Source organism: Scomber japonicus, chromosome 22 (assembly GCF_027409825.1).
Source record: "Scomber japonicus isolate fScoJap1 chromosome 22, fScoJap1.pri, whole genome shotgun sequence".
In the NCBI taxonomy this organism is placed as follows: Eukaryota; Metazoa; Chordata; class Actinopteri; order Scombriformes; family Scombridae; genus Scomber; species Scomber japonicus.
The window spans coordinates 17,818,972-17,840,472 of NC_070599.1; the positions used below are offsets into that span (position 1 = coordinate 17,818,972).

Consider the following 21,501-nt stretch of genomic DNA (forward strand, 5'->3'; position numbering starts at 1 on the left):
AAGCTCAGACCTGGGGATGTTTGCCTGCAGGACACAAAACAGCAGCACTTCAGGAGCAGGTCCAACTCTGTGGTCAGAGTTCGAGGACGATGCCCGGCCAAAGGTGCCCTCTCACATTGCCCCATTTTGTTAGAGATCTGCAGGCTAAAATGACCTGACAGGGCTTGATGCATTTGCTGCCTGGCACATAAGCGATCTGAAAACACAGAGCTATTTTTGCTGATGTTAATTTGCTCCGTGTTAGGGCGCCGGTTCACAGCTCGGTCAGCCTTCCCTGATACTATATTCCCGTTTGTTTCAGTAAAGGTTCTCCCGTCACATCGCATTTAGGTCGAGATGCCTGTGAACTGTGAATGCACTGCGCGCTGGGACTCAGCCACGCTGGGGCTTCTGGGTCCTGGAGTCCGTTGGTTTCAGTGAAGGTTTCCCCCATGTTGAGGGAGTTGTTAAATAATTTCTAAATGTTCCTGGATGATGAGGATTATGATTCAAGAGTAACATTAATACAGGTAATGTTTTTTTTAATCCTTTAATTTTTATTATTTTTATTTGTGCAGGAATGAAGGGAAATTTAAAGCAATCCTCTTTGAAATTAGACTTGATAGCTTCTAAAAGACTTAAATTTTTTAGCTACAAATAAAATATTAACAAATCTAGCAGGCAGTGAAATATATGAATTTAACAAATTTTATCATGTCTTTAAGACCTGTAAAAATAATTAAATTTTAAGTATTTATTTTACTTAAGTTGTTGAGTTAGAAATAACATTGTTACAATCCTACCAAAAATGTATAAATACTATCTATTTTTTAAAATTTTATTTTTTTTAAAGTATGAATTATTATATATTTCTAGAAGTAAAAAAGTACCTGATCTGTGCAGTTGTATCCAACAAGCAGCAGCAGCAGACTGAGTGTGTGTCCTCTAAAGAAAAGACAGCAGTGTCTCCTGTCTTTATAGCCATCCCTCCTCAGCAGGCAAGCTGATCCCTTCATTCATTCTTGTTATCTCTGATTTCATGAATAATTCATCACTCAGTCAGAACCACAATCCAGCACACTAATTGGTGCCTCATTTTTTTTTGTATCATCATCATCATCATTATTATTATTCCCATCTCTGCTGCATGTGATTAAACATGAAATTAAATTAATGTGATGGTGACAAAAATATTTTTCTAATAGCCTCGCATTAACCCTCTTGCTAATTTGAAAACAGATTTAGGGAAATTAATTTCAAATTTAAACATAGTTTGTGAAGAAAAGGGAGGGGGAGCAACTCCAAACAGCTAATTTAAGTATTAATTTGTATAATCCTTTGTGTAAAGCTTAATTTATTTGCCAGTGGAAATGCTAATATTTCCTTTTTCAAATTAGTGAAGAGGAAAAAGTGCCTCAACAGAGTTTAGAATAAAACATTAATGTAAGCAAATATTGAGAACAAATAATCAGTATCATGACATTATGTTTACTCTTCTGTTTAAAAAATAAAAATAAACTATAATAAACTACTTCTCTACTACTAATAGTCACATCAGACATATAGCAGTGTTGTTCCTTAATTAAATCTATTATACTTTTTAAAAGTTCATGTTAATTAGTTATTTTTAATTAAATTGGCATTCCAGTGGTGTATACATCAATGTGTGTGTGTGTGTGTGTGTGTGTGTGTGTGTGTGTGTGTGTGTGTGTGTGTGTGTGTGTGTGAGTGTGTGTGTGTGTATGTGTGTGTATGTGTGTGCTCCTTTAAAACAGCCAGGAGCTGAGTGTGTGCCTTACAGTGAGGCGGTTAAACGGAGGTTATCACGTGCTGAGGCAGTATACAAACATAATTAGGTCACATTAAGTTCATGACTGAGTAAATATCTTTCCTAAATGTGTTTTTTTTGTGGCCCTTCTTTTAAATTTCCCAGATGTGATCGGCTTGTATGCTTGTAAGGTTCGAATCGAGGTCAAGGTTGTTGCAATAAAAAATACACAACGCACAGAAGTTACATTTAAAATTGATGTAACATCTACACTTACTACTTCATGCTAAAGGCCCACCGGTTTGCTACTTCTTCTTTCTGCATGCACAGGTACACTATACACGGAGGTAATAAAACAGCTGCACCATTCACTTATGATGCATCAACTATGCTCTAAGTCATGTTTCTGTTTTTCAGTCATGTTGGTGCTTGTTTTTGAAACATGAATAAATAAATAAATAAATGGTCTTTTATGGTTCCTGCATCATATAAATCCAATTTATAACTTATTAAATGTCAAGCAGACCTCAAAACTTATCATTTTTTCAGTGTATGACAATGTCACCTAGAAGGGCCACCTGCACTTTTGCAGCTTTCAAACCCAGCAAATGAGCGTATTGACTGGACCGGGACTGAAAATTCACTCCCTATCCCTATCCCTCAATACTTTACTCAGTAGCGTCAGTTGAGATTTTGGTCACTTACTACTCATCATTTGTATGTTATAATTGTCAGCTGTAGAGTTGCATGACTGTAATTCTATAGTACTATAGAGAGAAGTATTTTATTCTAATTTTAAGCATCCTAGATAGAATCCCAGAATTGTCATGCTTCTAGTGTATTTAATTATATATTTAGAGTATTCTAGGGAGAGAGAAATTCAACATTTAGAGTATTTCATTCAAGTTTACATAATTCTAGAACAGAATTATTCAAATTTCTAGAGAATTATTTTTATTTTAAAGTAATCTAGACAAAATTCTAGAATAGAATTGTTCAATCTCAAGATTGTTCTAAAATAGAATTGCCTAATTCTAGAGCATATTCTAGAACACAAATGGTAGAGTATTCTGGTATTTTAGAGTATCCTACAACACAGAATGACTGATGTAAAACATGTGTATAACTACCCTGAATGTTGGACCTGTTGGTCTGTGATGGCAGTGCAATGTCACAGAAGCCACCTCTGGACACCTCCTTCCCTCAGGAACAGGTGAATAAGATGTGTTCCGATGTGCTGGAAAAACAGTTGTAATAGTCCAGGTATATGAGAGGATTGAGGACTGAGACCTGCAGTGTTACTGAAAAGCGGACATCACTGCGCTCCAGTTTGCGTCAAAACATATTAAAATGCACCTGGAGCATTAAAAAAAGCTTCTCTTTCTCCTTCTTCTTCCATCTGTCAGGCAGCAGAAGCAGAAGCAGCAGCAGGCAGTTGCCATGGCAACAGAAGCAGATGTTGAGGGGTTTCTCCTGTGTGATGGGATGTGAACTATTGACCTCTGCCTTAAAAAAAAGAGAAATGGCAGTAATGGATATGGATTTATGAGTGTATGTGCTGGAGCTATCTTGCCTCTAACGCAGCTTGGCACACCATATGCTACTGTATGCATTTTTTATGACTTACTTGCAGGGGTTGGACGGTTTCGTTCGCTCATGGGCTCTGGGGCTTTGCAGCAGTACACACACCTCGTGAACGTGATGACATACAGGAATCTTTTATAAGCAATGGGTTCAACTAAGACAAATGTCGCTCTAGACAGGGATTACTCATATAAGTATACTGAGTAAAAAAATGTACACTGTTGTTCGGGCTTAGATATGAATAAAAGGGCCTAACCTGCTACATGTGACTCATACACACAGCTGAACCGACTGTGGACCTAATTTGACAGACTACGATGCATATATGCATTAATGGCTGCGGGCACGACTTGAGTCACAGTAATGCTACAATAACCGCAACGGCCTACTTCTGTATGCTTTCCACAGGCTACAACATGCAGGCTGCAGGGTTTGACGTTTTACATAGACAGACACACACTTGACAGGATGTTCCTACATGACTGCCTCATATTATTTAGTATCACTTCATTGTTGGTTCAATCATTCATACAAATTATCTTATATTGTTAAAAAAGAGTTGAACTGGCCTCCGACTGCACTGGCCAAAAAGTTATTTTGGCAATAAAGCCCACGTAATTAGTAGTACAAATTTCAAATGATCTGAATTAAACTGTGGAGTGAAGTTAGTCGATAAAATCTCTGTCCGTTTTCTAATCTGATGCCCATATCTGCAGTAATCAGTAGTAATCGTCAGGAAAACATAATTTGTTGGTGCTTTCCAAAACCGTTATTAATCATTGTTACAAAATAATGAATATATCTTGAATATCATACTTGAGGCTATAAAGTAGAATCTCATGACTCAAATAGAGTGGAAAGACTTCCTTTTTTATTGTCTGAGTCATTCTCTAAGAGGAAAAACTTAGTTTGTTACTGTGAAAGGCAACTTGAGGACAGTCTCGGTTGGAGGTTGGAGCGGTGAGTGTATACTTGTTGTTGAGTCGTGTGCACAGCAGTGAGTCCCATCACAGCCGGCCTGTTCTGTAAGCCCCCACACTCGTTCTGTCAGTGTGTGTGTGTCAGGTTTGCCAAAATGCACATAGAGACAAAAACTGATCATCTCTATTTTGGGCGTGGCTTCTGAGCCAATTATGTCCTCCCTCCCTGTCACCCCGCCTCTAGGCATCTTACGCCCCACTTGTTTTCCCTCCTCCCACATTCTGACGTCATCTTCATAACCTTGAATGTCCATTTGTACTGATCATGGTGTGTCTTTCGTTCTTTGTGTCATCAGACTGAAGCCTTTTTGGCCCATCTGCCAACTTTGACTCCTTAACTGTTCCTGCATCCACACAGTTTAAAGAAGCAGAAAATACAGGACAGGTCACAAAGGTCAGTTAAATTTTAATTTTAATTGCTGCTCACAGTGTTGATACAACCATTACATGATTGCTTCTTTAATCTGGAGGTCATCCCACTAGTCAAATATGAAGTTTTTTAACAGCACCTTCCTTATCCTGGTACAGATCTAAATGGGAGGCCTTCTCAGAGGGGAAAAAAGGAATTGAAAAAGCTGGCATTGATTTGAAATGTCTTTACACAGTATGAATCATTTTTAATCTTAAATAATCAGTCTCTAATAGTTTGTGTAGGTCAACTCTAGTCAGGGTTTTATTTGTAGAATACCAAGTCAGTCACACATTGTAAAATAACATATAGAGGATGGAAAAAGTAATAGGAACACCAACAATATATGAATGATAAGCAGCTAATAAGGACTATAGGTCACTGTATTGCCTTGAGTTTCAATCCTACTTGGAATGTCTTAATGCAAGTCATGAACTGTGTGTTGTCGTTGGACGTCAGACCTTCAAGAAGAAAAGGCTTCTGGTCTTTGAGGAATAAAGAAAATCTACATCTCCTCAGCTTTAAATGAAAGGGGGAGGAGGGGAGGGGGCTCTGGTGACTGAAGAGGCTGTTTAACTTCATCATGATGTTCATGAAGCAGTGTGACGACCACACAGAGAGATGATCTGACCTGAAGGCAGCCTGCAGATGTAACCTGGTCTCAAAGTGGATGAATAAGAACTTATCAGATCATGTTTCTTTATACTTTTACTTCCAAGCAAAGGTTGTTTTTCAGGTTATGTGTCCTTGGATTCAAGTTGTATCCAAATGCTGAAATAACACGTGATTTTGATACTGAGCCACAGTGCAGCGCCGTGGTAAATCTTTTTCACAGTGTCTGTCTGTCAGCTTCAAACTGTGACTTTTTAAACACGCAGTTAGTTCGAAACTGGGCATGCACTGCAGCAAGTCTCAATCTAATCAAGTCATTTTTGTCCGGAAAGTTCTGTTTTCAATACAGATCATTTTTTCTTTTCTTAAAGTTATACATTAAAAGAAACATAATCCAAAAGAAGAAACAAGATGAATGAGTGCAAATCCAGCAACAACAACAAAACATTACAGTACAATTGATTAAAAGAAAATAGGTTGGATGTATTTCACATTGGGGTTTTCTGTAGGATTAATTCTGCTTATCTTGTGTTGTGATTGTGCAGTATTTACACACCATATAGAGTCTGTATCTAGATATGTGTATAGTGTGTATAATGATTCAGTTTAGGATAATAAGACCTAAAATAAGCAACAAATGCTTGGTAAGATGGAGTTTTGCAGTTTCGTTGTCATTTCTTTTTGTTAGTGTTTATTTATTTCTTTGCTCACACACACTATAAAAATGTAAAAAACAGTTCATGTCTAACTCTTAAATCCTCTCATGTAGAGTTTCTGTGTTTTTTGCTTCTTCTTGTACAGTATTATTTCTCCAGACAGCATTCAGCCTGCAAACATTGTCTTTTTCAGACATCTGCATACACACATCCAGCACACACTTGACCTAAGCAGAAATAAAGTAGTCCTTCCAAGATTGACTTCATTATACATACGCAATTAATTTTTAATCTCGTCCTCACCTCCATCCAGAACTGTGACTCCCGCTCTCTGCCGGCCCATCAAACTTTCATGACGGTAATTGAGATAAAACCAAAGTGGAATGACTGCTCCTTCCGTATAATCCCGGAGGAAAGGTAACAGAAAACGTTTTTCAAGGTGTTGCGAGGTGCCAGACGGCTCTCTGAATTAGCTTTTGCGCTTAAATGTGGGAGCCCGACCATCCACTGAATGGTATCGAGTGTAAGTGTTTTCCAATAGAATATTCTACATGTGCCTGTGGGAGCGGTATGTGTGTGTGTATGTGTGTGTGTGTGTGTGTGTCTATGTGTGGCTATTATTGTGAGAACCAATTTAAGTTTTATACCTGAGATGTGAAGACATTTTTGGAAAGCGAGGACATTTGGGCTGGTCCTTACTTTCTGACACATTATCAAAGGGCTGTTTGAGGGTGAAGGTTAGAATTGGGTTTAAATTCAGTTTAGGGTTAGGGTCATTTAGTTGTGATGGTTAATGTTAAGGTTAGGATGTGTAGAAAATGTGTGTGTGTGTGAGAGAGATGTTAGTGTCTGTTTCCTGATGTTTGGGTTTAGGTCTATTCGGCCTGAACTTGTGACTTTTGTAATTTTGACTTTTGTACTAACACATATGTGGATATTGTCCTTTTTTTCAGGAGAGATTAAGAAAGTCAAAAGTTCAGTTGAGATAAACAATGTCTCCTTTTTATAGCAGCAGTTAGGAGTTTACATATGTGTATGTGTGTGTGTGTGCGTGTGTAATACGTTTGTACAGCCATGTAATTTCCTACTGGTCTGTAATACATTTTTTCCCCTCAGTCTTATATAATATATCTCAGCTAAGGTGAACAGGTCATCCAAGGATCTGAGGATCTGCAGGATTAGGCTCCCTGAGTGTGTGTGTGTGCACGTGCGTGTGTGTGTGTGTGTGAGAGAAGAAAAAATACACGTACAAAACATCATGGCATGATGTGAATACACAAAAATAAACACTGCCCAAGGGTGTACATTCATGCATGTGTACATCTCTGCAGTGCATCCGCGTGCATTAAATAATGAGCAAAGCACTGCTTGGAGTTCATACTGCACAGACAGGACGCTGTGCTCACCGCTAGAGAGCGCTCATCCTCTGTGAACTTTTGACCCCCGCTGCTGGGCATTCAGACAATATCACATCTGTTATTACGTGATCTCCCTTTGATTAATTAGGCGAACACGATGGTACACACTGACTCTATGACCCTCCCAAATGAGGACAGACCAAGACGGACGATTAAAGAGGCAAAGCTCACAGAAAATTGATGCAAATCGACAAACTATGAAACAGAGGAGAAAGAGAGAAGAGAGAGAGAGAGAGGAGAGGAATGTGGGTGGAGAAGGGAGAGAGCTGATACATGTTGTCATAGATAGTTCAACACTCAAAGACATGCTGCTCTGACTGTGTGGATTAAAATACACAGCTGATCACTGTCTCTCACATGTGACCCCAAATCTGTGCATCTGTCCTGCCTTCTGCCACATCAATCTATTCCTCGTTTTTAGCTCTCTCTTGCTCACGTTCTTCCCTGCCAGGCTAAAGTCACGGCTTCAATTCCCCCTTTTTTCCCTCTTAGATGTACTCTCTTCCTCCTCCTCCTCAGGCTCTTTTTCCCTGCCGTTCTTCAGCCCTAAGGCATCTGCCACCATGAGCTGATCAGATGCTCACTTAGGACCAGAACTGTTCAACATCATCCCCTCTCCGTGCATCCTGACCTTCCGCTGAACTTGCCTCACAGTGTGAACGAGGCCACTGAGGCAGAGAAGCGAAATATCAAAGATGGGGTGAAAAAGCTGCAGGTTCAACTTTCTCACATCCTCTTGCCTTTCAGTTTGGATCCTGGAGGGACTGCAGTACTTTTGAACTTCCTTTGCACCATTGTGCAAACAGTTTTCCAAATCATTTCCCCATAACTATAGAAAATCAAATGTTTTCAAGAATGATCAAGACTCATGACAGTGTTCCTCTTTGCATCAATTGTCCAGATTGTGTTTATTCAGCTTATCTGAGAACAAGAGGAACCCAAAATATTTGTAGGACATCACAGACAGGAGGTTTTGCCTTTTGCACATAGTAAAAAATACAATATTTTATTCATGCTGCAAGATACACAGCATGTTGCTGTCATTGTCAAAGCCCTCCTCAGATATCTCACTGAATAAATAAAATCCATATATATATATTTCTTTTACAGTGAGCGGAAGTAAACCAATCATATCTGCTTGATGTCTTATGCCATGTCTTGTGTGTGTGACTTGATAAAACAGTGAATTACAGCCCTGAAAAGGGACTCACTGTGGAGGAATCATAACTCATTCAGCCATAAAAGGGAAGCTAAACACATAAAAGATCAAATAGAGTATACCTGCTGTACATACATAGTTAAATGTGGTGTATGAAATTGGTTTAGATGCAGGTTGAGTTCAAATTTTGCAACTGTAAATGTTTAAAATTGGTGTTATTTTCACTATTACAGCATCTTTTTTCACAATTATAGTACCAGCATTTGGAAAAACATGACCTCAAAATATGTTAAAATATCGTTCATCATCTGCATGTCAAATCAAATTAAAGAAATTAAAAAGTACCTCAGCTTCAGTCCAGTCTGTAGATTTTATATTTTTTCTGGTCTTAATGTTTTAGTGGAGTATAGATTTCACTCATTTAGGTTCTTTACTGTGTGCCACGCTGGATATGAATACTGTGAGTTTGATTTGCAACACGCTCTGACAGCTGCTAGCACAGGATTCGATCAACCAATCCTCTCTGCCGCCGCCAGCTTCTCGGCCAATAGGACTTCACGGCGCCCTCAGGGGGTGTGTCTCATTAGCTAGATTCCAGGACCTGGCTCTGGCCCACTAGATGCACTCAGCCGGAAAGGATGCAGTCCAGAGGGGGATTCATCATCTGCGGCATCGTCTCCTCTTCCTCTCTCTGTGTCTCCCCTCCCTCCTCAGAAGAGGAAAGGGCAGGGAGAGGTGAGAAAGAAGGACACACAGAGAAGCACGAAACTGACAGAGCTTAGATTTTTCTTTTTTGAGTTGTTGAAAAACTGTTTATTAGTACTGTGATTTCCTTAATTCATAGTTTAAGATCAGCTTAATTTTAAGTGTTTGTGGTTTTTGTGAACCTACAACTATTCTGATGATGATGATGATGATTGTTTTTAAAGGGTAAAATTGTTTTTTTAATAAAAAATACAGACTAAACAGTATTGATGTATTTTTGTAGTGAAACCAGTAAATCAGAATAACAACTGATTCATTAACAGTCCATGCTTGTTTTTCTTTCTTTTTAAAGATTTAAATGTCCGTTCTCACGGACATCTGGCCACCTCTTTACCCTGGCACGAACATTTCGTGCTTTTGTGGTACAAAATGTGCTCCAACTATTTTAGTTACAGACTCCAGAGGGCCCGTGCAGGGCCATGGGTTTATGTAACTGGTCAGCTATCCGATTCTGAAAGGCTACTGTTATCTGAATGTACCCCTTGGGAAGTGGCTGAGGCAGACCTGTAACTCCTAATGGTACATCAGGTTGGATATAAATCCTCACCCTTGAGGGGCCAGCGTCGACCTTTGTAGCCACCATCATGCAAATGTCTTCCTGTCCGGAGGCCAACTCGGCATTTTACAGCTACTCCCTGATCACATCTCCAGAAAAAGGAGTGAACAAACTTTATACCTCAAAGTATTTTGGGAAGGTGGAATAAAACACATCAAAGGAATCACAAATGACAGGTGGCTTATAAGAAAGTTGTATGAATAGAGGAATTTACATAATTCAAGGTGAATCAACAGAGGAGGGTTGTCTCTTGTCAATATAAAAAAATAAGTTAAAATCAAGCTATCACAGTGACGGAAATTAACATTTAGAGAAAGACATGCTTTGATTAAAAGTTATTAAAAAAGACAGCTTACATGAATGAATCAACCTCTAACACAGCAAACAAAATAATTATGTTTTTGAGAATAAAATCCTTTATAATTACTGACTTTTGAGGTTTTTGATTTTTCTATTTTTCTTTTTACTTACAATGGATGTTTTCTTTATAATGAAACCCATACTTTTTTCCACCTCCACCCAAAAGCACAATCAGAACATGATTTATCATAAACTACCAGCAGACTGCCGTGCTAATTACGGCGAGTCAAAAATAAACCTGGAGTATTAAAGCCACTTGAATATTAATGGAGGTGTTAAAGCGGAATCACATTTATTTCCTTCCTAGGTCAAGTACTGAAAAGACAAAACATTGTTGGAAAGACCATTATTCAAATGAGAGTGCACAGACCTTAATAGAAATCAGCCGAACCATTAACTTCTGTTTTACCACCGCCTAGTAATTTTGTTTCCAACATTTGTAGACATGATTGACTGTGCCGTTCCTGTCTATTGTAGTGCATGTAAATGTGGCCCCATCTATATTTCCCAAAAAGCCTCGTTCAGGACCTTAAAAGGCTCCAAATAAAGATAAATCAGGGTTACCATGTTGCCTTAATCTGAACTAATGCCAGCTAAAACCAAAATGAGTGCCCAAGAGTGGTTTCATCAGTCACTGTTTTCACCATTCAGAGAGACAAAGCTGATATGTAGCAAGGATTCACCTCTGAACTAACAGATATAGTGGTGATTTTCTGTCTCCTGAAGAGACGTTTTATGGCCTTGAATGGAGAGAAGAAAGCGTGTGATAGCTGTTGGTGTCATAGTTCGCTTACAAAACACATTTCACATGCTCATCCTTTTCAAACACTCACGCTTAAACCCTTCTGACTTGGCCGTTACTCAACTTTTACATCATCACTTTGACCAGTTGAGGTCAAGGAATGTGTTTTTGTGAGAGAGATTTTAAAAAACATCAACGCACTTCAATGAAGCTATAAAATACCCATGTTGAATGAAAAGATTAAAACCTAGGCTACAGTATTATGACTGATGTCTAATGCATCTTTTGAAAGGAAGAGTTTGACACTTTGAGAGATTTTCTTTCTTGCTGAGAGTTAGATGTGAAGATACTACTTTTATGTCAATAATGTAAAAACGAAGCTAAATGCAAAGCTAGAGCCATGGTTAGCTTAGCTTAGCACAAAGACTGGAAACAGGGGGAAACGGCTAGTCTGGCTGTGTCCAAATGTAAGAAATCAGCCCTCCAGCACATCTCAAGATCACAGATTAACACATCATATCTTGTTTGTTTAATTCCACGCAAAAAAACGAAGTCTAAAAATGACACATGGCTTTACCGGGGTTTGCTAAGCTGTGCTAACCGGCTGCTGGCTTCAGATTTACCATATGTACAAACATAAGAGTGACTAGTATCTATCTGTTTGTGTTTAATCATGTTTGGTATGCAATCTGTGTTTTTGATGATGGACCAAAACTTTTTGTCTTGCACGGTTGATGAGATTAAGACTCAAAAAATAGCCTTGAAACACTTCAAAATGAAACCACAGAAAATCATCATGCACTAGGCTATGTAATCAGTCGCAGCTTATGATCAATAAATCATGTGTTGTTTTGCTATAAATGAGATATGTGATGATAAATCCAAGGGTTTAAAAATGAAAAGGGGTGTTTCTTATGACACATTATGGCCGTGTTTGTGTCGGATACCTGATATCTTTAAAACATTAAGCTAAAATATATGAAAATTATGTCTGCATCAACTGCAATTTAACAACTTTTTTTTCTTCTTAATTTCCCCCCTTTGAAACCAGTCCCACCCTGCAGAGATGATCAAAGAAGCAGGGATCCATCTTGACACAACACCCTCTCATCTCGCCTCTAAAGGCGGCTCACAATGAATGGACAGATTAAAAAACATTGCTGCCATGTTTGATACAGACCAGCACTCACACTCCATAATTATTAGCCTGATGATTGCACACGAGTGTTTTTGGATGTTGCATCTGGCTCCGAGGATGATGGAAGTTGTTGTATGTATCCACTCACATTTTCCTGGCTGTCAAAAATTGCATTCTGAGAAAGCCGTACTCCTCTCATCAAGACTCATAATTTACTTGTCAAAGCAGGAGTCCTCTCAGCGTGCGGGAGGCTCCCTGCTGTTATAATTGCGAGAAGGTTTGGTTCTCCTGAAATGCCTCCAGTCAAGACGGAGCACGGGCCTGCTAGTCAGTCTTTGTGTAGTCTTCCTTTTAAAAGTAGCCATTTACACAGAAAATTGTAAAACATGGTTAAAGAAAGAAAAAAAAACATTTTACTAGCTTCACTATACTTTCAGCATCAACTCCCTGTCATCAGTGACTTTCAACACTGATTACTTTGGTGCTCGGAGGGTAATCTCTACGCTGACACAAGGTCCCCATCTTGTGGAGAGAGTGTGAAAGTCAGTCTTTCATGAGTGGTGATAGTGCAGGTCAGCCGAGGTTCATCTGAAAAATCATTCTGGATTTGCAGCTCTTACAAGAATTTAATTTGATTTCTTGGCAATGACGAGGTAATGACGTTTACTTTAATCACTGAGTAAGCTGTGCGTCACATTAAGTGGAGTATTGTATTTAAATACCACGTTTATGTTGAGTATTTAGTGTATTTTTTACTCCACTATATTTATTTGAGTTTAAGATTTCACACTACATAAAAAAGCAGGATTTGTGACATCACATCTAGTCTGAAGCCAATAGTGGTCCAGTATGCAACCTGATAATGACCTTCACAGTGAAGTAGCTGAACTTTAGAAATTAACAATAATTGCATATCCATAGATTATGTTGTTGCAATTTTTAGGATTTTAATTAGATAATTGAACTTATTTTGTGGAAAAAAACACTAATTATTATTCAATAATTTTTATTTGTCTGAAGAAGAACTTTAAGTGTTTTGGAGGTAAAACTCTTCAGCATTGCACCAATAAAAAACAACAATTAGTGAAAAATTAATTAATTAATCATCTCATGACCCCATGATTGTGAATAACTGACCTAAAAACTTAAAACACAGTACTTTCACTTGTAATGTAGTATATTTACATTGTGGGACTTTTGCTTTAAATAAAGGACATTTAGAAGTAATTCTTCCAACACTTGTAACATTTATTTAAAAATGTTCACGATTAAAAACATTATCTTACATGATAAATTCACACAGTTTTTACAGTTCTCCACCAAAAACTAAAACTACTCTCTGCTGTTTTAAGACACTATATCCTCCATCTTCTCAAATAATCCCTCAATCTGAGAGTTGCTTTTCTTACTTGTCAGCACGTGATACCCGCCTCCACATTTCTCCACAAGTTCACTCAGCTCTCCGTTCCTCAGGATGTGCTGCTCTGCGCTCACAGCTAAAGTTTCCCCCCATGTGAAAAGCACCAGTGTGCGCTGCCATATCTCTTCCCCCAGCAAACTCATGTGCTCCTCCACAGCTCTCCTGTATTTCTTTGTGCAGTTCAAGAAGGCCGGCACGAGCAGGAGGACGACGTGAGGTCCTGGGCGACACCAGGAGGTACACTCGAGAATGCTTTGTCTCTGCGCTGCGTTGGTTGGATCGGGTCCGTCTCGCCACCTCAAACCGAGCGGTTCTGCAACAGCGAGGCGCCGTCCAGCTATCTGACCTCTCCAAGGCCTGTTTGTAGTACCGTTAAGTTCGGACGCCTCTCCGCCCAGGATGGCGACTCCAGCTGGGGAGCGAGATGACCAGTTCTCCCCTAACACCACCACCTTGATATCAGTCCCAGGAGTGTTGTTTAAGCCTCTGTGACCCTGACTTGAAGATAACACCTTGAAATCTCTCGTGACCTTTGCACTCTTCACTTCCTTTTCCGTCTCTTTTAGCGTTTCAAGGTGACAGTTATCGCTTTCTGAGGCTGATGTCGCCGCTCTTGTCTTCTGATCCTCCCGATCCTTTTCATCTTTATCTGACTCTCTTCCTTTTCCTTTTCCCTTCCTCTCCTGTTCATCCACCACGCCAAGCTCCTCGTACATTAAACGCAACTCTTCCTCATCTGAGCTCTCAGCTGCTAGCTCGAAAGGATCAGTCTCATCGACCTCTTGTTGTCCGATCTCTACCTCTTGATCAGACTGGCTTTGCCCTCCTCTGCACATCTCTGCCTCCTTTTCTTCGAGACTCTGCTGCCACTTTCTCAGTTTGTTAAACGCCATCTTTAAATTTGCCTCTTTTTTGTGAAGTTCTTCCTTCAGCAACGCCATGTCTCGCCTCATGTTATCTAACTCCTGCGTCGTAGAGCTCACGTGTTCGTTTTGCATCTGCAGCTCTGACTTCCAGTTGATCAGCTCCTGTGCTTCATTTCTCAAGTAATACTCTCTATCTTTTAGCTCTTTCCCCTGATCCTTCAGCCCTTTAACTTTCTTTTGAAGATCTTGACCGTGACAGTTTAGTTCCTCCTTTTTGCCCTCCAGCGCTTGGAGCAAGCTTTCTAGCTCCTTTTCCATTTTCTGGATTTTCTCTGCTCTGATTTTAACATCTTTCTCATGTCTGTCCCTTTCTTCAAGCTCTTTCTGTTTTATCTCTAAGCTTGTTTCCAGTTTTTGAAGTTCTTGTTCCTTACTTTCAAGCTTTCCCTGTTTTTCAAGAAGCGTTTCCTCTTGCGCTTCGAGTTCATGCCCTCTTTCGCCCAACGCTTCATCACGTCTACTCAGCTCCTGTTCCCTTTCCTCTGCCTCTCTTTCCCTTTCCAACAATCTCTCCTCAGCTTCCTCATCTTTGAGTCTGACCTTGCTTTCTTTCTCCATCAGCTGTTTCTGGAATTGCTCTCTCATCTCATTCATCTGCCTCTGAGACTCGCCTTCTCTCTCCTTCATCCCATCTATCTCTACTTTTAATTTCTCATTTGCCTCTTTTAAAGCACCGACCTCCTGATTTCTCTCTTTAAGAACACCTTGGATTTCAGATTCCGTGCTTTTCACCTCGAGATGTTTTCTAGCCTCTTCTTCACTCTCCTTCTTCAGCTCCTCGCACTTTATTTTCAGATTGTCCGCCTCTTTTCTCATCTTCTCATTTTGCTCCTGCAGCTCCTCGACTCTCTTTCGGCTTTCCTCATATTTCTCTGTGACATCTGAAATGCTTTGCCCACTTTCCTCCTCCAGACGACTCATGGCGTCGTCCTTTTCCTGTACAACTGACTTCATGCTTTCTATCTCCTTTTCATATCCCTGAATCATGCTGTTCATCTCCTTCTCCATCTTTTTGTTGAGCTGCTTCAGCTCTGACTTTGTTTGCTCGATCGTGAGCCTCAAATGGACGAGCTCTTTCTCACTTTCTTTGTCTTTTTGCCTCAGGCGATTGAGCTCTTCGTCTTTCTCCGTGTGACGTCGCTGTGTCTCGATGAGGCTGTAGCTTTGGTTTTTATTGCTTTCTTTCAGCTGTTCAATTTCTTTCATGTAGTTTGCACTCATCGTCTTAGCCTCGTCAATCTCAGTTTCTCTCTGTGCGAGAAGAGATTGCGCTTGTGTTATTTCTTTAGTTTTCTTCTCAATGATTTCAATCAGTTTGTTCATCTCTTTTTCTCCTTTCTCATCCTTCCTCCTCTGCTCTTCCCTCCATCTCGTCTCCCTGGCGTCAACCTGCTGTTTAATACTTTCAATCTCAGTTTCCTTTTCTTTTACTTTTCTCTCTGTGTCATTTAAAAACTGCAATTTCATCTCCTCCATCTCTTTTTCTCTGTCTTGCAGTCTTTGCTCTGCTTCTTTCTTCTGATTCAGAATAATTTCTCCTCTCTCTTCGTCTTTTCTTTGCAGTATTTCATCAACGTCCTTTATGTGCTGCTGTAACTTTTCTATTGCTCGCTCCTTTTCTTGCAGTTTCTGCTCCATCTGCTTCTTGTGATTGGAGTTTTCTCGTTCTCTCTCTTCTTCGGTCTGTCGCAGTTTTTTCTCAAGTTCTTTTAAATTATCTTGTATCACTTCTACTTCTTGCTCTTTTTCTCTCCATCTTTGCTCCATTTCTTTCTTGTAATTTAAATGATCAATTTCTGCCTCGTCTTTTTCTTGAAGTTTTTGCATCATTTGTTTGATATTCAGTTTCCTCTCCTCGACCTCTTTTTCCTTCTCTTCCAGTCTTTGCTCCATTTCTTTTTGTTTCCTCAAGAGATCAGTTTCTCTCTCTTCCTTCTGTTGCAGCTTTTCCCTCACTTCTTTGACATGCGATTTTATCCCCTCAATCTCTTTTTCTTTTTCTTCCAACCTTTGCTCCATCTCTTTTTTGCAAATCATAACAAGCCTTTCCTTTTCCTTTTCACTTTCTTGCATGTTTTCTTCAATTTCATTAACATGCTGACGTTTTAACTCTTCCATCTGTCGGTCTCTCTCTTGCATTCTTGTCAAAATGTGTTTTTCATGAGTTTGAATCATCAGTTCTTTCTCTTTTTCATTTTCTAGCACCTTTCCTTCTATTTCGGCAGCATACTTTTGTTCTAACTCTGCTATCTCTGTTTGTCTTCGCTGCAGTTGTTTCTCCATTTCTTTCTCAAACTCTTCTTTCAGCTTGTTAACCTCTCTTTGTCTTTCTTGCTCTATTTCTTTTATCTTATCACCATGCTGTTGTTGGACTTCCTCCTTTTCTTTCACTTTGGTAAGGATTTCCTCTTGGTGTTCAATTCTCTTTGCCTCCATCAGTGTTTCTACTTCATTCATTTTTCTTGTCATTTCTTCCTGATGCTGTAATTTTAAGGCTTCTACCTCTTTTTCTTTCTCTTGCATCTTTTGCGTCATGTCTTTCTTGTGATTTAGATTAATCATGTCTTTCTCTTTTTTGTTTTCTATCATTTGTCCCTCTATTTGGGTTGCATGCTTTTGTTCTAACTCTGCTATCTCTCTCTTTTTGGCTTGCCCTTGTTCCTCCTTTTCTTTTGCAAACTGCTCTTTCAGCTCAGTAATCTCTCTTTGCTGTGTTTGCTGTATGTCTCTTATTTCATTGGCATGCTGTTGTTTGATATTTTCTATATCATTTGTCTTTTCTTTCAGCATCTGATCAGTTTCTTCCTGGTGTTGAACTTTGGTTTTCTTCATCGCTTTTTCCATGTCGCTGATTTTTCTGGCCATCTCATCCTGATGCTGCAGTTGTATATTATGTATCTGTGTCTCTTTCTCTTGCATTTTCTTCTCCATCTCTTTCTGATGTTGTGATTTCATCTCTTCAACTTTCATCTCCATGTCTTTTTCATAATGTTTCATGCCTTCAAGAGTTATCTGCTTTTCCTCTGAGGCCTTTATTCTCAATTTTTCCTGCTCTTGGTCTTTTTCAAGGAGTTTTAGTTCCATTTCCTTCTTTAATGCTTTTTCCATCTCAGCCATCTCTTGGTTTTTATCTTGCTCTTTTCTCTCAATAATATTGTCATGCTGTCTTTTACATTCTTCCATTTCTGCTTTTAATGAATTCACTTTTTCCATCCACTCTGTTTTCTCTTTCTCGTGAACCGCGATATTTTCCTTCAACATATCCATGTCTCTCACCCACTCTTGTTGCTTCACTCTGATGGCGTCCTCCTTTAGTTTTCTCTCATGTTCATTTTCAACACTGGCACGTTCAAGGTCAAGCAGCTTCTGTTGTTGCTCGTCAATTCTTTCGTTCAGCTCCTCGATCTCTCTCTCTCTTAACTCCAGGTCGAGCGTCAGCTTGTTCTTCTCTTGTTCCTTCTGGTTTAGTGTTACACGGTTTCTCTCCTTTTCAATGTTCAGATCTTGAAGTTCTCTTTCTTTATCCTCTGTCAGCCATCGCATCCTCTCCTCTAGCTCGCCAATATCATTCTTCCTTTCACCAACCCTCCTGTCCTCATCATCCTCCTCTTCCCTTTGAATATCTGCCTTCCCGGGTGATTTCACCTTCTTCTTCCTATCAAAAAACCACCGGATGCTTTTCATCTCCCTGTCTCGCATGTTCTTTAGCTCTGCCTCCTGACGAAGCATTTTATCTGTGATTTCCTTCAAGCGCAGGTTGAACTTCTCGTTCCTTTGCCGGCTCAGATCCCTCACTTCCAGAACCATACCGGAGAAAGCCTCGCACCTGTTCATAGCCGCCATCTTTTCCACTTTTTCCAGGAGCTCTGTCACCTTAGCAGAGCCTCCTCTTCCTCCCGCATCGATGCTGCTGATGACGTGGTACCTCCCCCTGCACTTCTCCAGCAGCAACTGCAGGTCCCTGCCTCCACTCTGGATGTGCTGCTCAATATTCACCCCCTCTCGAAGCTGATCCCCGTGTGTGAACAGCAACATTGTGTGTCTCCATACACCCTCACCCAGAAGCTCCAGATGTTCCCTCACATGTCCTGCCGTAACCAGTACATCCACCCTCAGAGTCAGCAGAAGAGCGTGGGGTCCAGGAGGACACAAGGTAACACTACCGACAATCTCCCTCTTTACCCTCTCTGGTGTTGCCCCTGCTACACCCGCCTCCCAGCCCGGAGAGTCCACCACTGTCACAAGCCGCATGGACACCTCCGCTTGATGACGAATGCACTCTTCAGTTGCCACCCCTGCCTGGAAGAAGCAAGTCTTCCCCAGGATGATGTTTCCAGCAGAGCTCTTTCCTGTCTCGCGCTCGCCCAGAAGAACCAGTCTGACCTCAGGTAGACGTCGAGGAGCCTTGGAGAACGACTGGTGGGCGTCTAGTTCAGACGCCCCATCGTCTGGAAGATACAAACACAGAATTTTAAAAATCTGTGCTAATAGAAAGTTCTTCTGATAAAACAAAGGAAGTTCACATTAAAGCTACATTCATCGATTTTTGGGTACGTTATGAAGTTGTTTTGGAAAAAGTCTTGCAAACTATCATCTACCTACAGACCCAACACACTAGAAGCAACATCATTGATCATTTTTTTGTCCACCTGATGAATTTAAGGTCAATAATAACTCTCATTTAGTTTTGCCTCAAAGTGATACATTAAATAATGTAAATATTAGAGCTTTTAATTGATTAATTAATTAGTTGATCAACGGAAACTTTATTGGCAATGTGATGGTTACAGGTGCTCAAATTTGTCAATTTGCGGATTATCTTTTTGTCACATTATAAAGCAAATATTAATAAATAATGTATTACATTTCTTGGGGCAAACATGTTAGCAAACATAGATGCAGCAACAATACAAATATCCCAATAATATCGTATTACTCTCCTTTTAGCTCTGTTTGTAGTCTCCACCAACTCCTGAGGGGAATATCAGGGCCTTTAGCTGCTAAATGCTTCATTATTTTCACCAGCTAGTTGCTAACTAGCTGTCTGCAGTAGAATGTGCTTTACTGAAGCACATTCTACATTCTCTGGATCATAAAAACCAAAACAATAAGCTGAAATACATTAAACAGCTTCCTGGAGCTGAAGAGAACGGCACAATAAGTTTGTCGCTATGAGCAACATGTTTTACGTTATACATTTCATGCACTGTGAATATTGATTAACTATTGATTAATGCATCTTTAACTATTCATTTACATTTTCCACTAGATTCAGCAGGTTTGCTATTCTTGAAGTTTTATTAATTAAACAGCCTGACAAACTCACTCATGAGAGCAGCTTTGATGGTTCCTCTCTGTATCTGCTCCTCCATCTGTCTTTGTTTCTTCCTCCTCTCCCTTGCTCTCCTCTTCCCGTCCGCCTCCAGACCCGACAGAACCGTATTATCCATCTCTAAATGGCTGCTCCCCTCCTTCGCCGCCATCATCTCCTCCAGCTTCCTTATCAGCTCTTGAACCTGTGTCCTATCTCCTTTGCTACGGTTGTTCACAACATGGTATCTGTTCCCACACTTCTGGAGGAGTCTCTGGAGTGCTGGTCCGCATGTCAGGATCCGCTGCTCCATGGACGTTAGGCCCAGTTCGTCTCCCCTGGTGAACAGCAGCATGGTGTGCTCCCAAGCTCTTTTTCCCAGTAGCTTTAGCTGCTCCTCTATCTCAGTGATGTAGGCCTCCGTCACTGCAGCACAGGCCCTCACCACCAGCATCACAGCGTGGGGTCCAGGAGGACACAGCGACACGCTCCGTAAAGTTTCTCTCCTCACCCAGTTGGGTGTGCTGTTGAGTGGGTAGTACCACTCCCACCCTGGGGTGTCCACAACTGTGACTTTTCTTCCTGTCACATCAGCTCGTCTCTTCACACATTCCTCTGTAGGCTTCCCACTCTCAAACCCTCCAACTTCCCATCCTAAGATGGTGTTGCCCGCCGCGCTCTTCCCTGCTCCTTTCCTGCCCAGGAGCACCAGTCTAATCTCTGAGAGAGCAAGAGGGACGCTGCAGGAGGCGGGAGGGTGCTGTGAGTTCATGGCGGCCTGCAGACTCTCATCTGTGAAGAAAGGGAGAAGTACTTCCTCAGTGCACCGTACCGGGTAGGCTGAATGACACAAAACACAGAAGTGTGACAGTAATCAGTCATCAAGTTACTACTTTAGACTTAAAACTGTAAAGGAAACCTTCTTTTTCATTGTTTTACCTAAAGAACTGCAATTCAGTGGTTTAAATTTACTTGAAACTATTCATTTATCATAAAACATCTTAAGCTTCATATAAATTGAAGTGAATTTGCAAAAAGAAAATACTTATTTTATCCATCTCACCTTACACTCACATCAAGATGCCTTCATACAAGTTAATTTGAAATGTATACTACTTATAACTTATTTATCTACATCTGTAAACAAAGCATTTACAGTAAGAGCACTACATTAAACTCACCGCCGTTTGCGAGAGTGACTGGACTGTTCTTTTCATCTATCGTCTCCATCAGCGCTCTGTCCACTTGAACTTCCTCTTCCTGTTTTTGGTTCCTCTTACAGGGCCGGTTTCTTCAGCGTCATTGCGAAAGAGAACAGTCAAACACCGGTAGTTAATTGATCCGAAATGAGAGTTTAGAGGCCATCATCGCAACACAAAGCGAACACAGAAAGTGGAAGGGCTGCCGTGTCACATGATGCACCTGTGGTTTCCTTACGTGCTCACACTCAAGTTGACAGGAAGTTAAGAGATAGCAAGTTAAGCTTTTATGACACATCATGAACATGCACATGCTTGCAAAAGAAGACATGCATGTTGTGCACCGTCACAAGGACTCACTCATTTATTCACATGTTGCACAGACACAGAACATGTGTGTGCTTGCTGAGACTCATGCAGGCTCACAACAGGCCTCTTTGTGACGTGAGCTGCAGAGCGTCTTACTGGCAGATGCTATCCTGTGGTTAACATGTCTATTTCCTTCACTCATAAGCGAGG

The 21,501-nt window shown here is 40.4% G+C and overlaps 2 protein-coding genes across 3 annotated transcripts in view; both read right to left on the reverse strand.

The window, feature by feature from the left end:
- The window catches only part of clcn3 (chloride channel 3), a 248,766-nt gene that overhangs the window by 92,217 nt on the left and 135,048 nt on the right, over positions 1-21,501 (reverse strand). The gene's annotated exons all lie outside the window — the stretch shown is intronic.
- On the reverse strand, positions 13,396-21,069 carry si:dkey-185m8.2 (trichohyalin). Of its 2 annotated transcripts, none has more exons than XM_053343507.1 (3): positions 20,965-21,069; positions 19,799-20,623; positions 13,396-18,920 (listed from the first exon to the last, which is right to left on the reverse strand). In XM_053343507.1, the coding sequence occupies exons 1-3, from the start codon at positions 21,011-21,013 to the stop codon at positions 13,474-13,476; spliced, it is 6,321 nt and encodes a 2,106-aa protein (XP_053199482.1). In that variant the 5' UTR covers positions 21,014-21,069; the 3' UTR covers positions 13,396-13,473. The 2 variants fall into 2 exon arrangements, with proteins under 2 accessions (XP_053199482.1, XP_053199483.1); XM_053343508.1 differs by having other exon boundaries at positions 19,799-20,575; positions 20,965-20,992.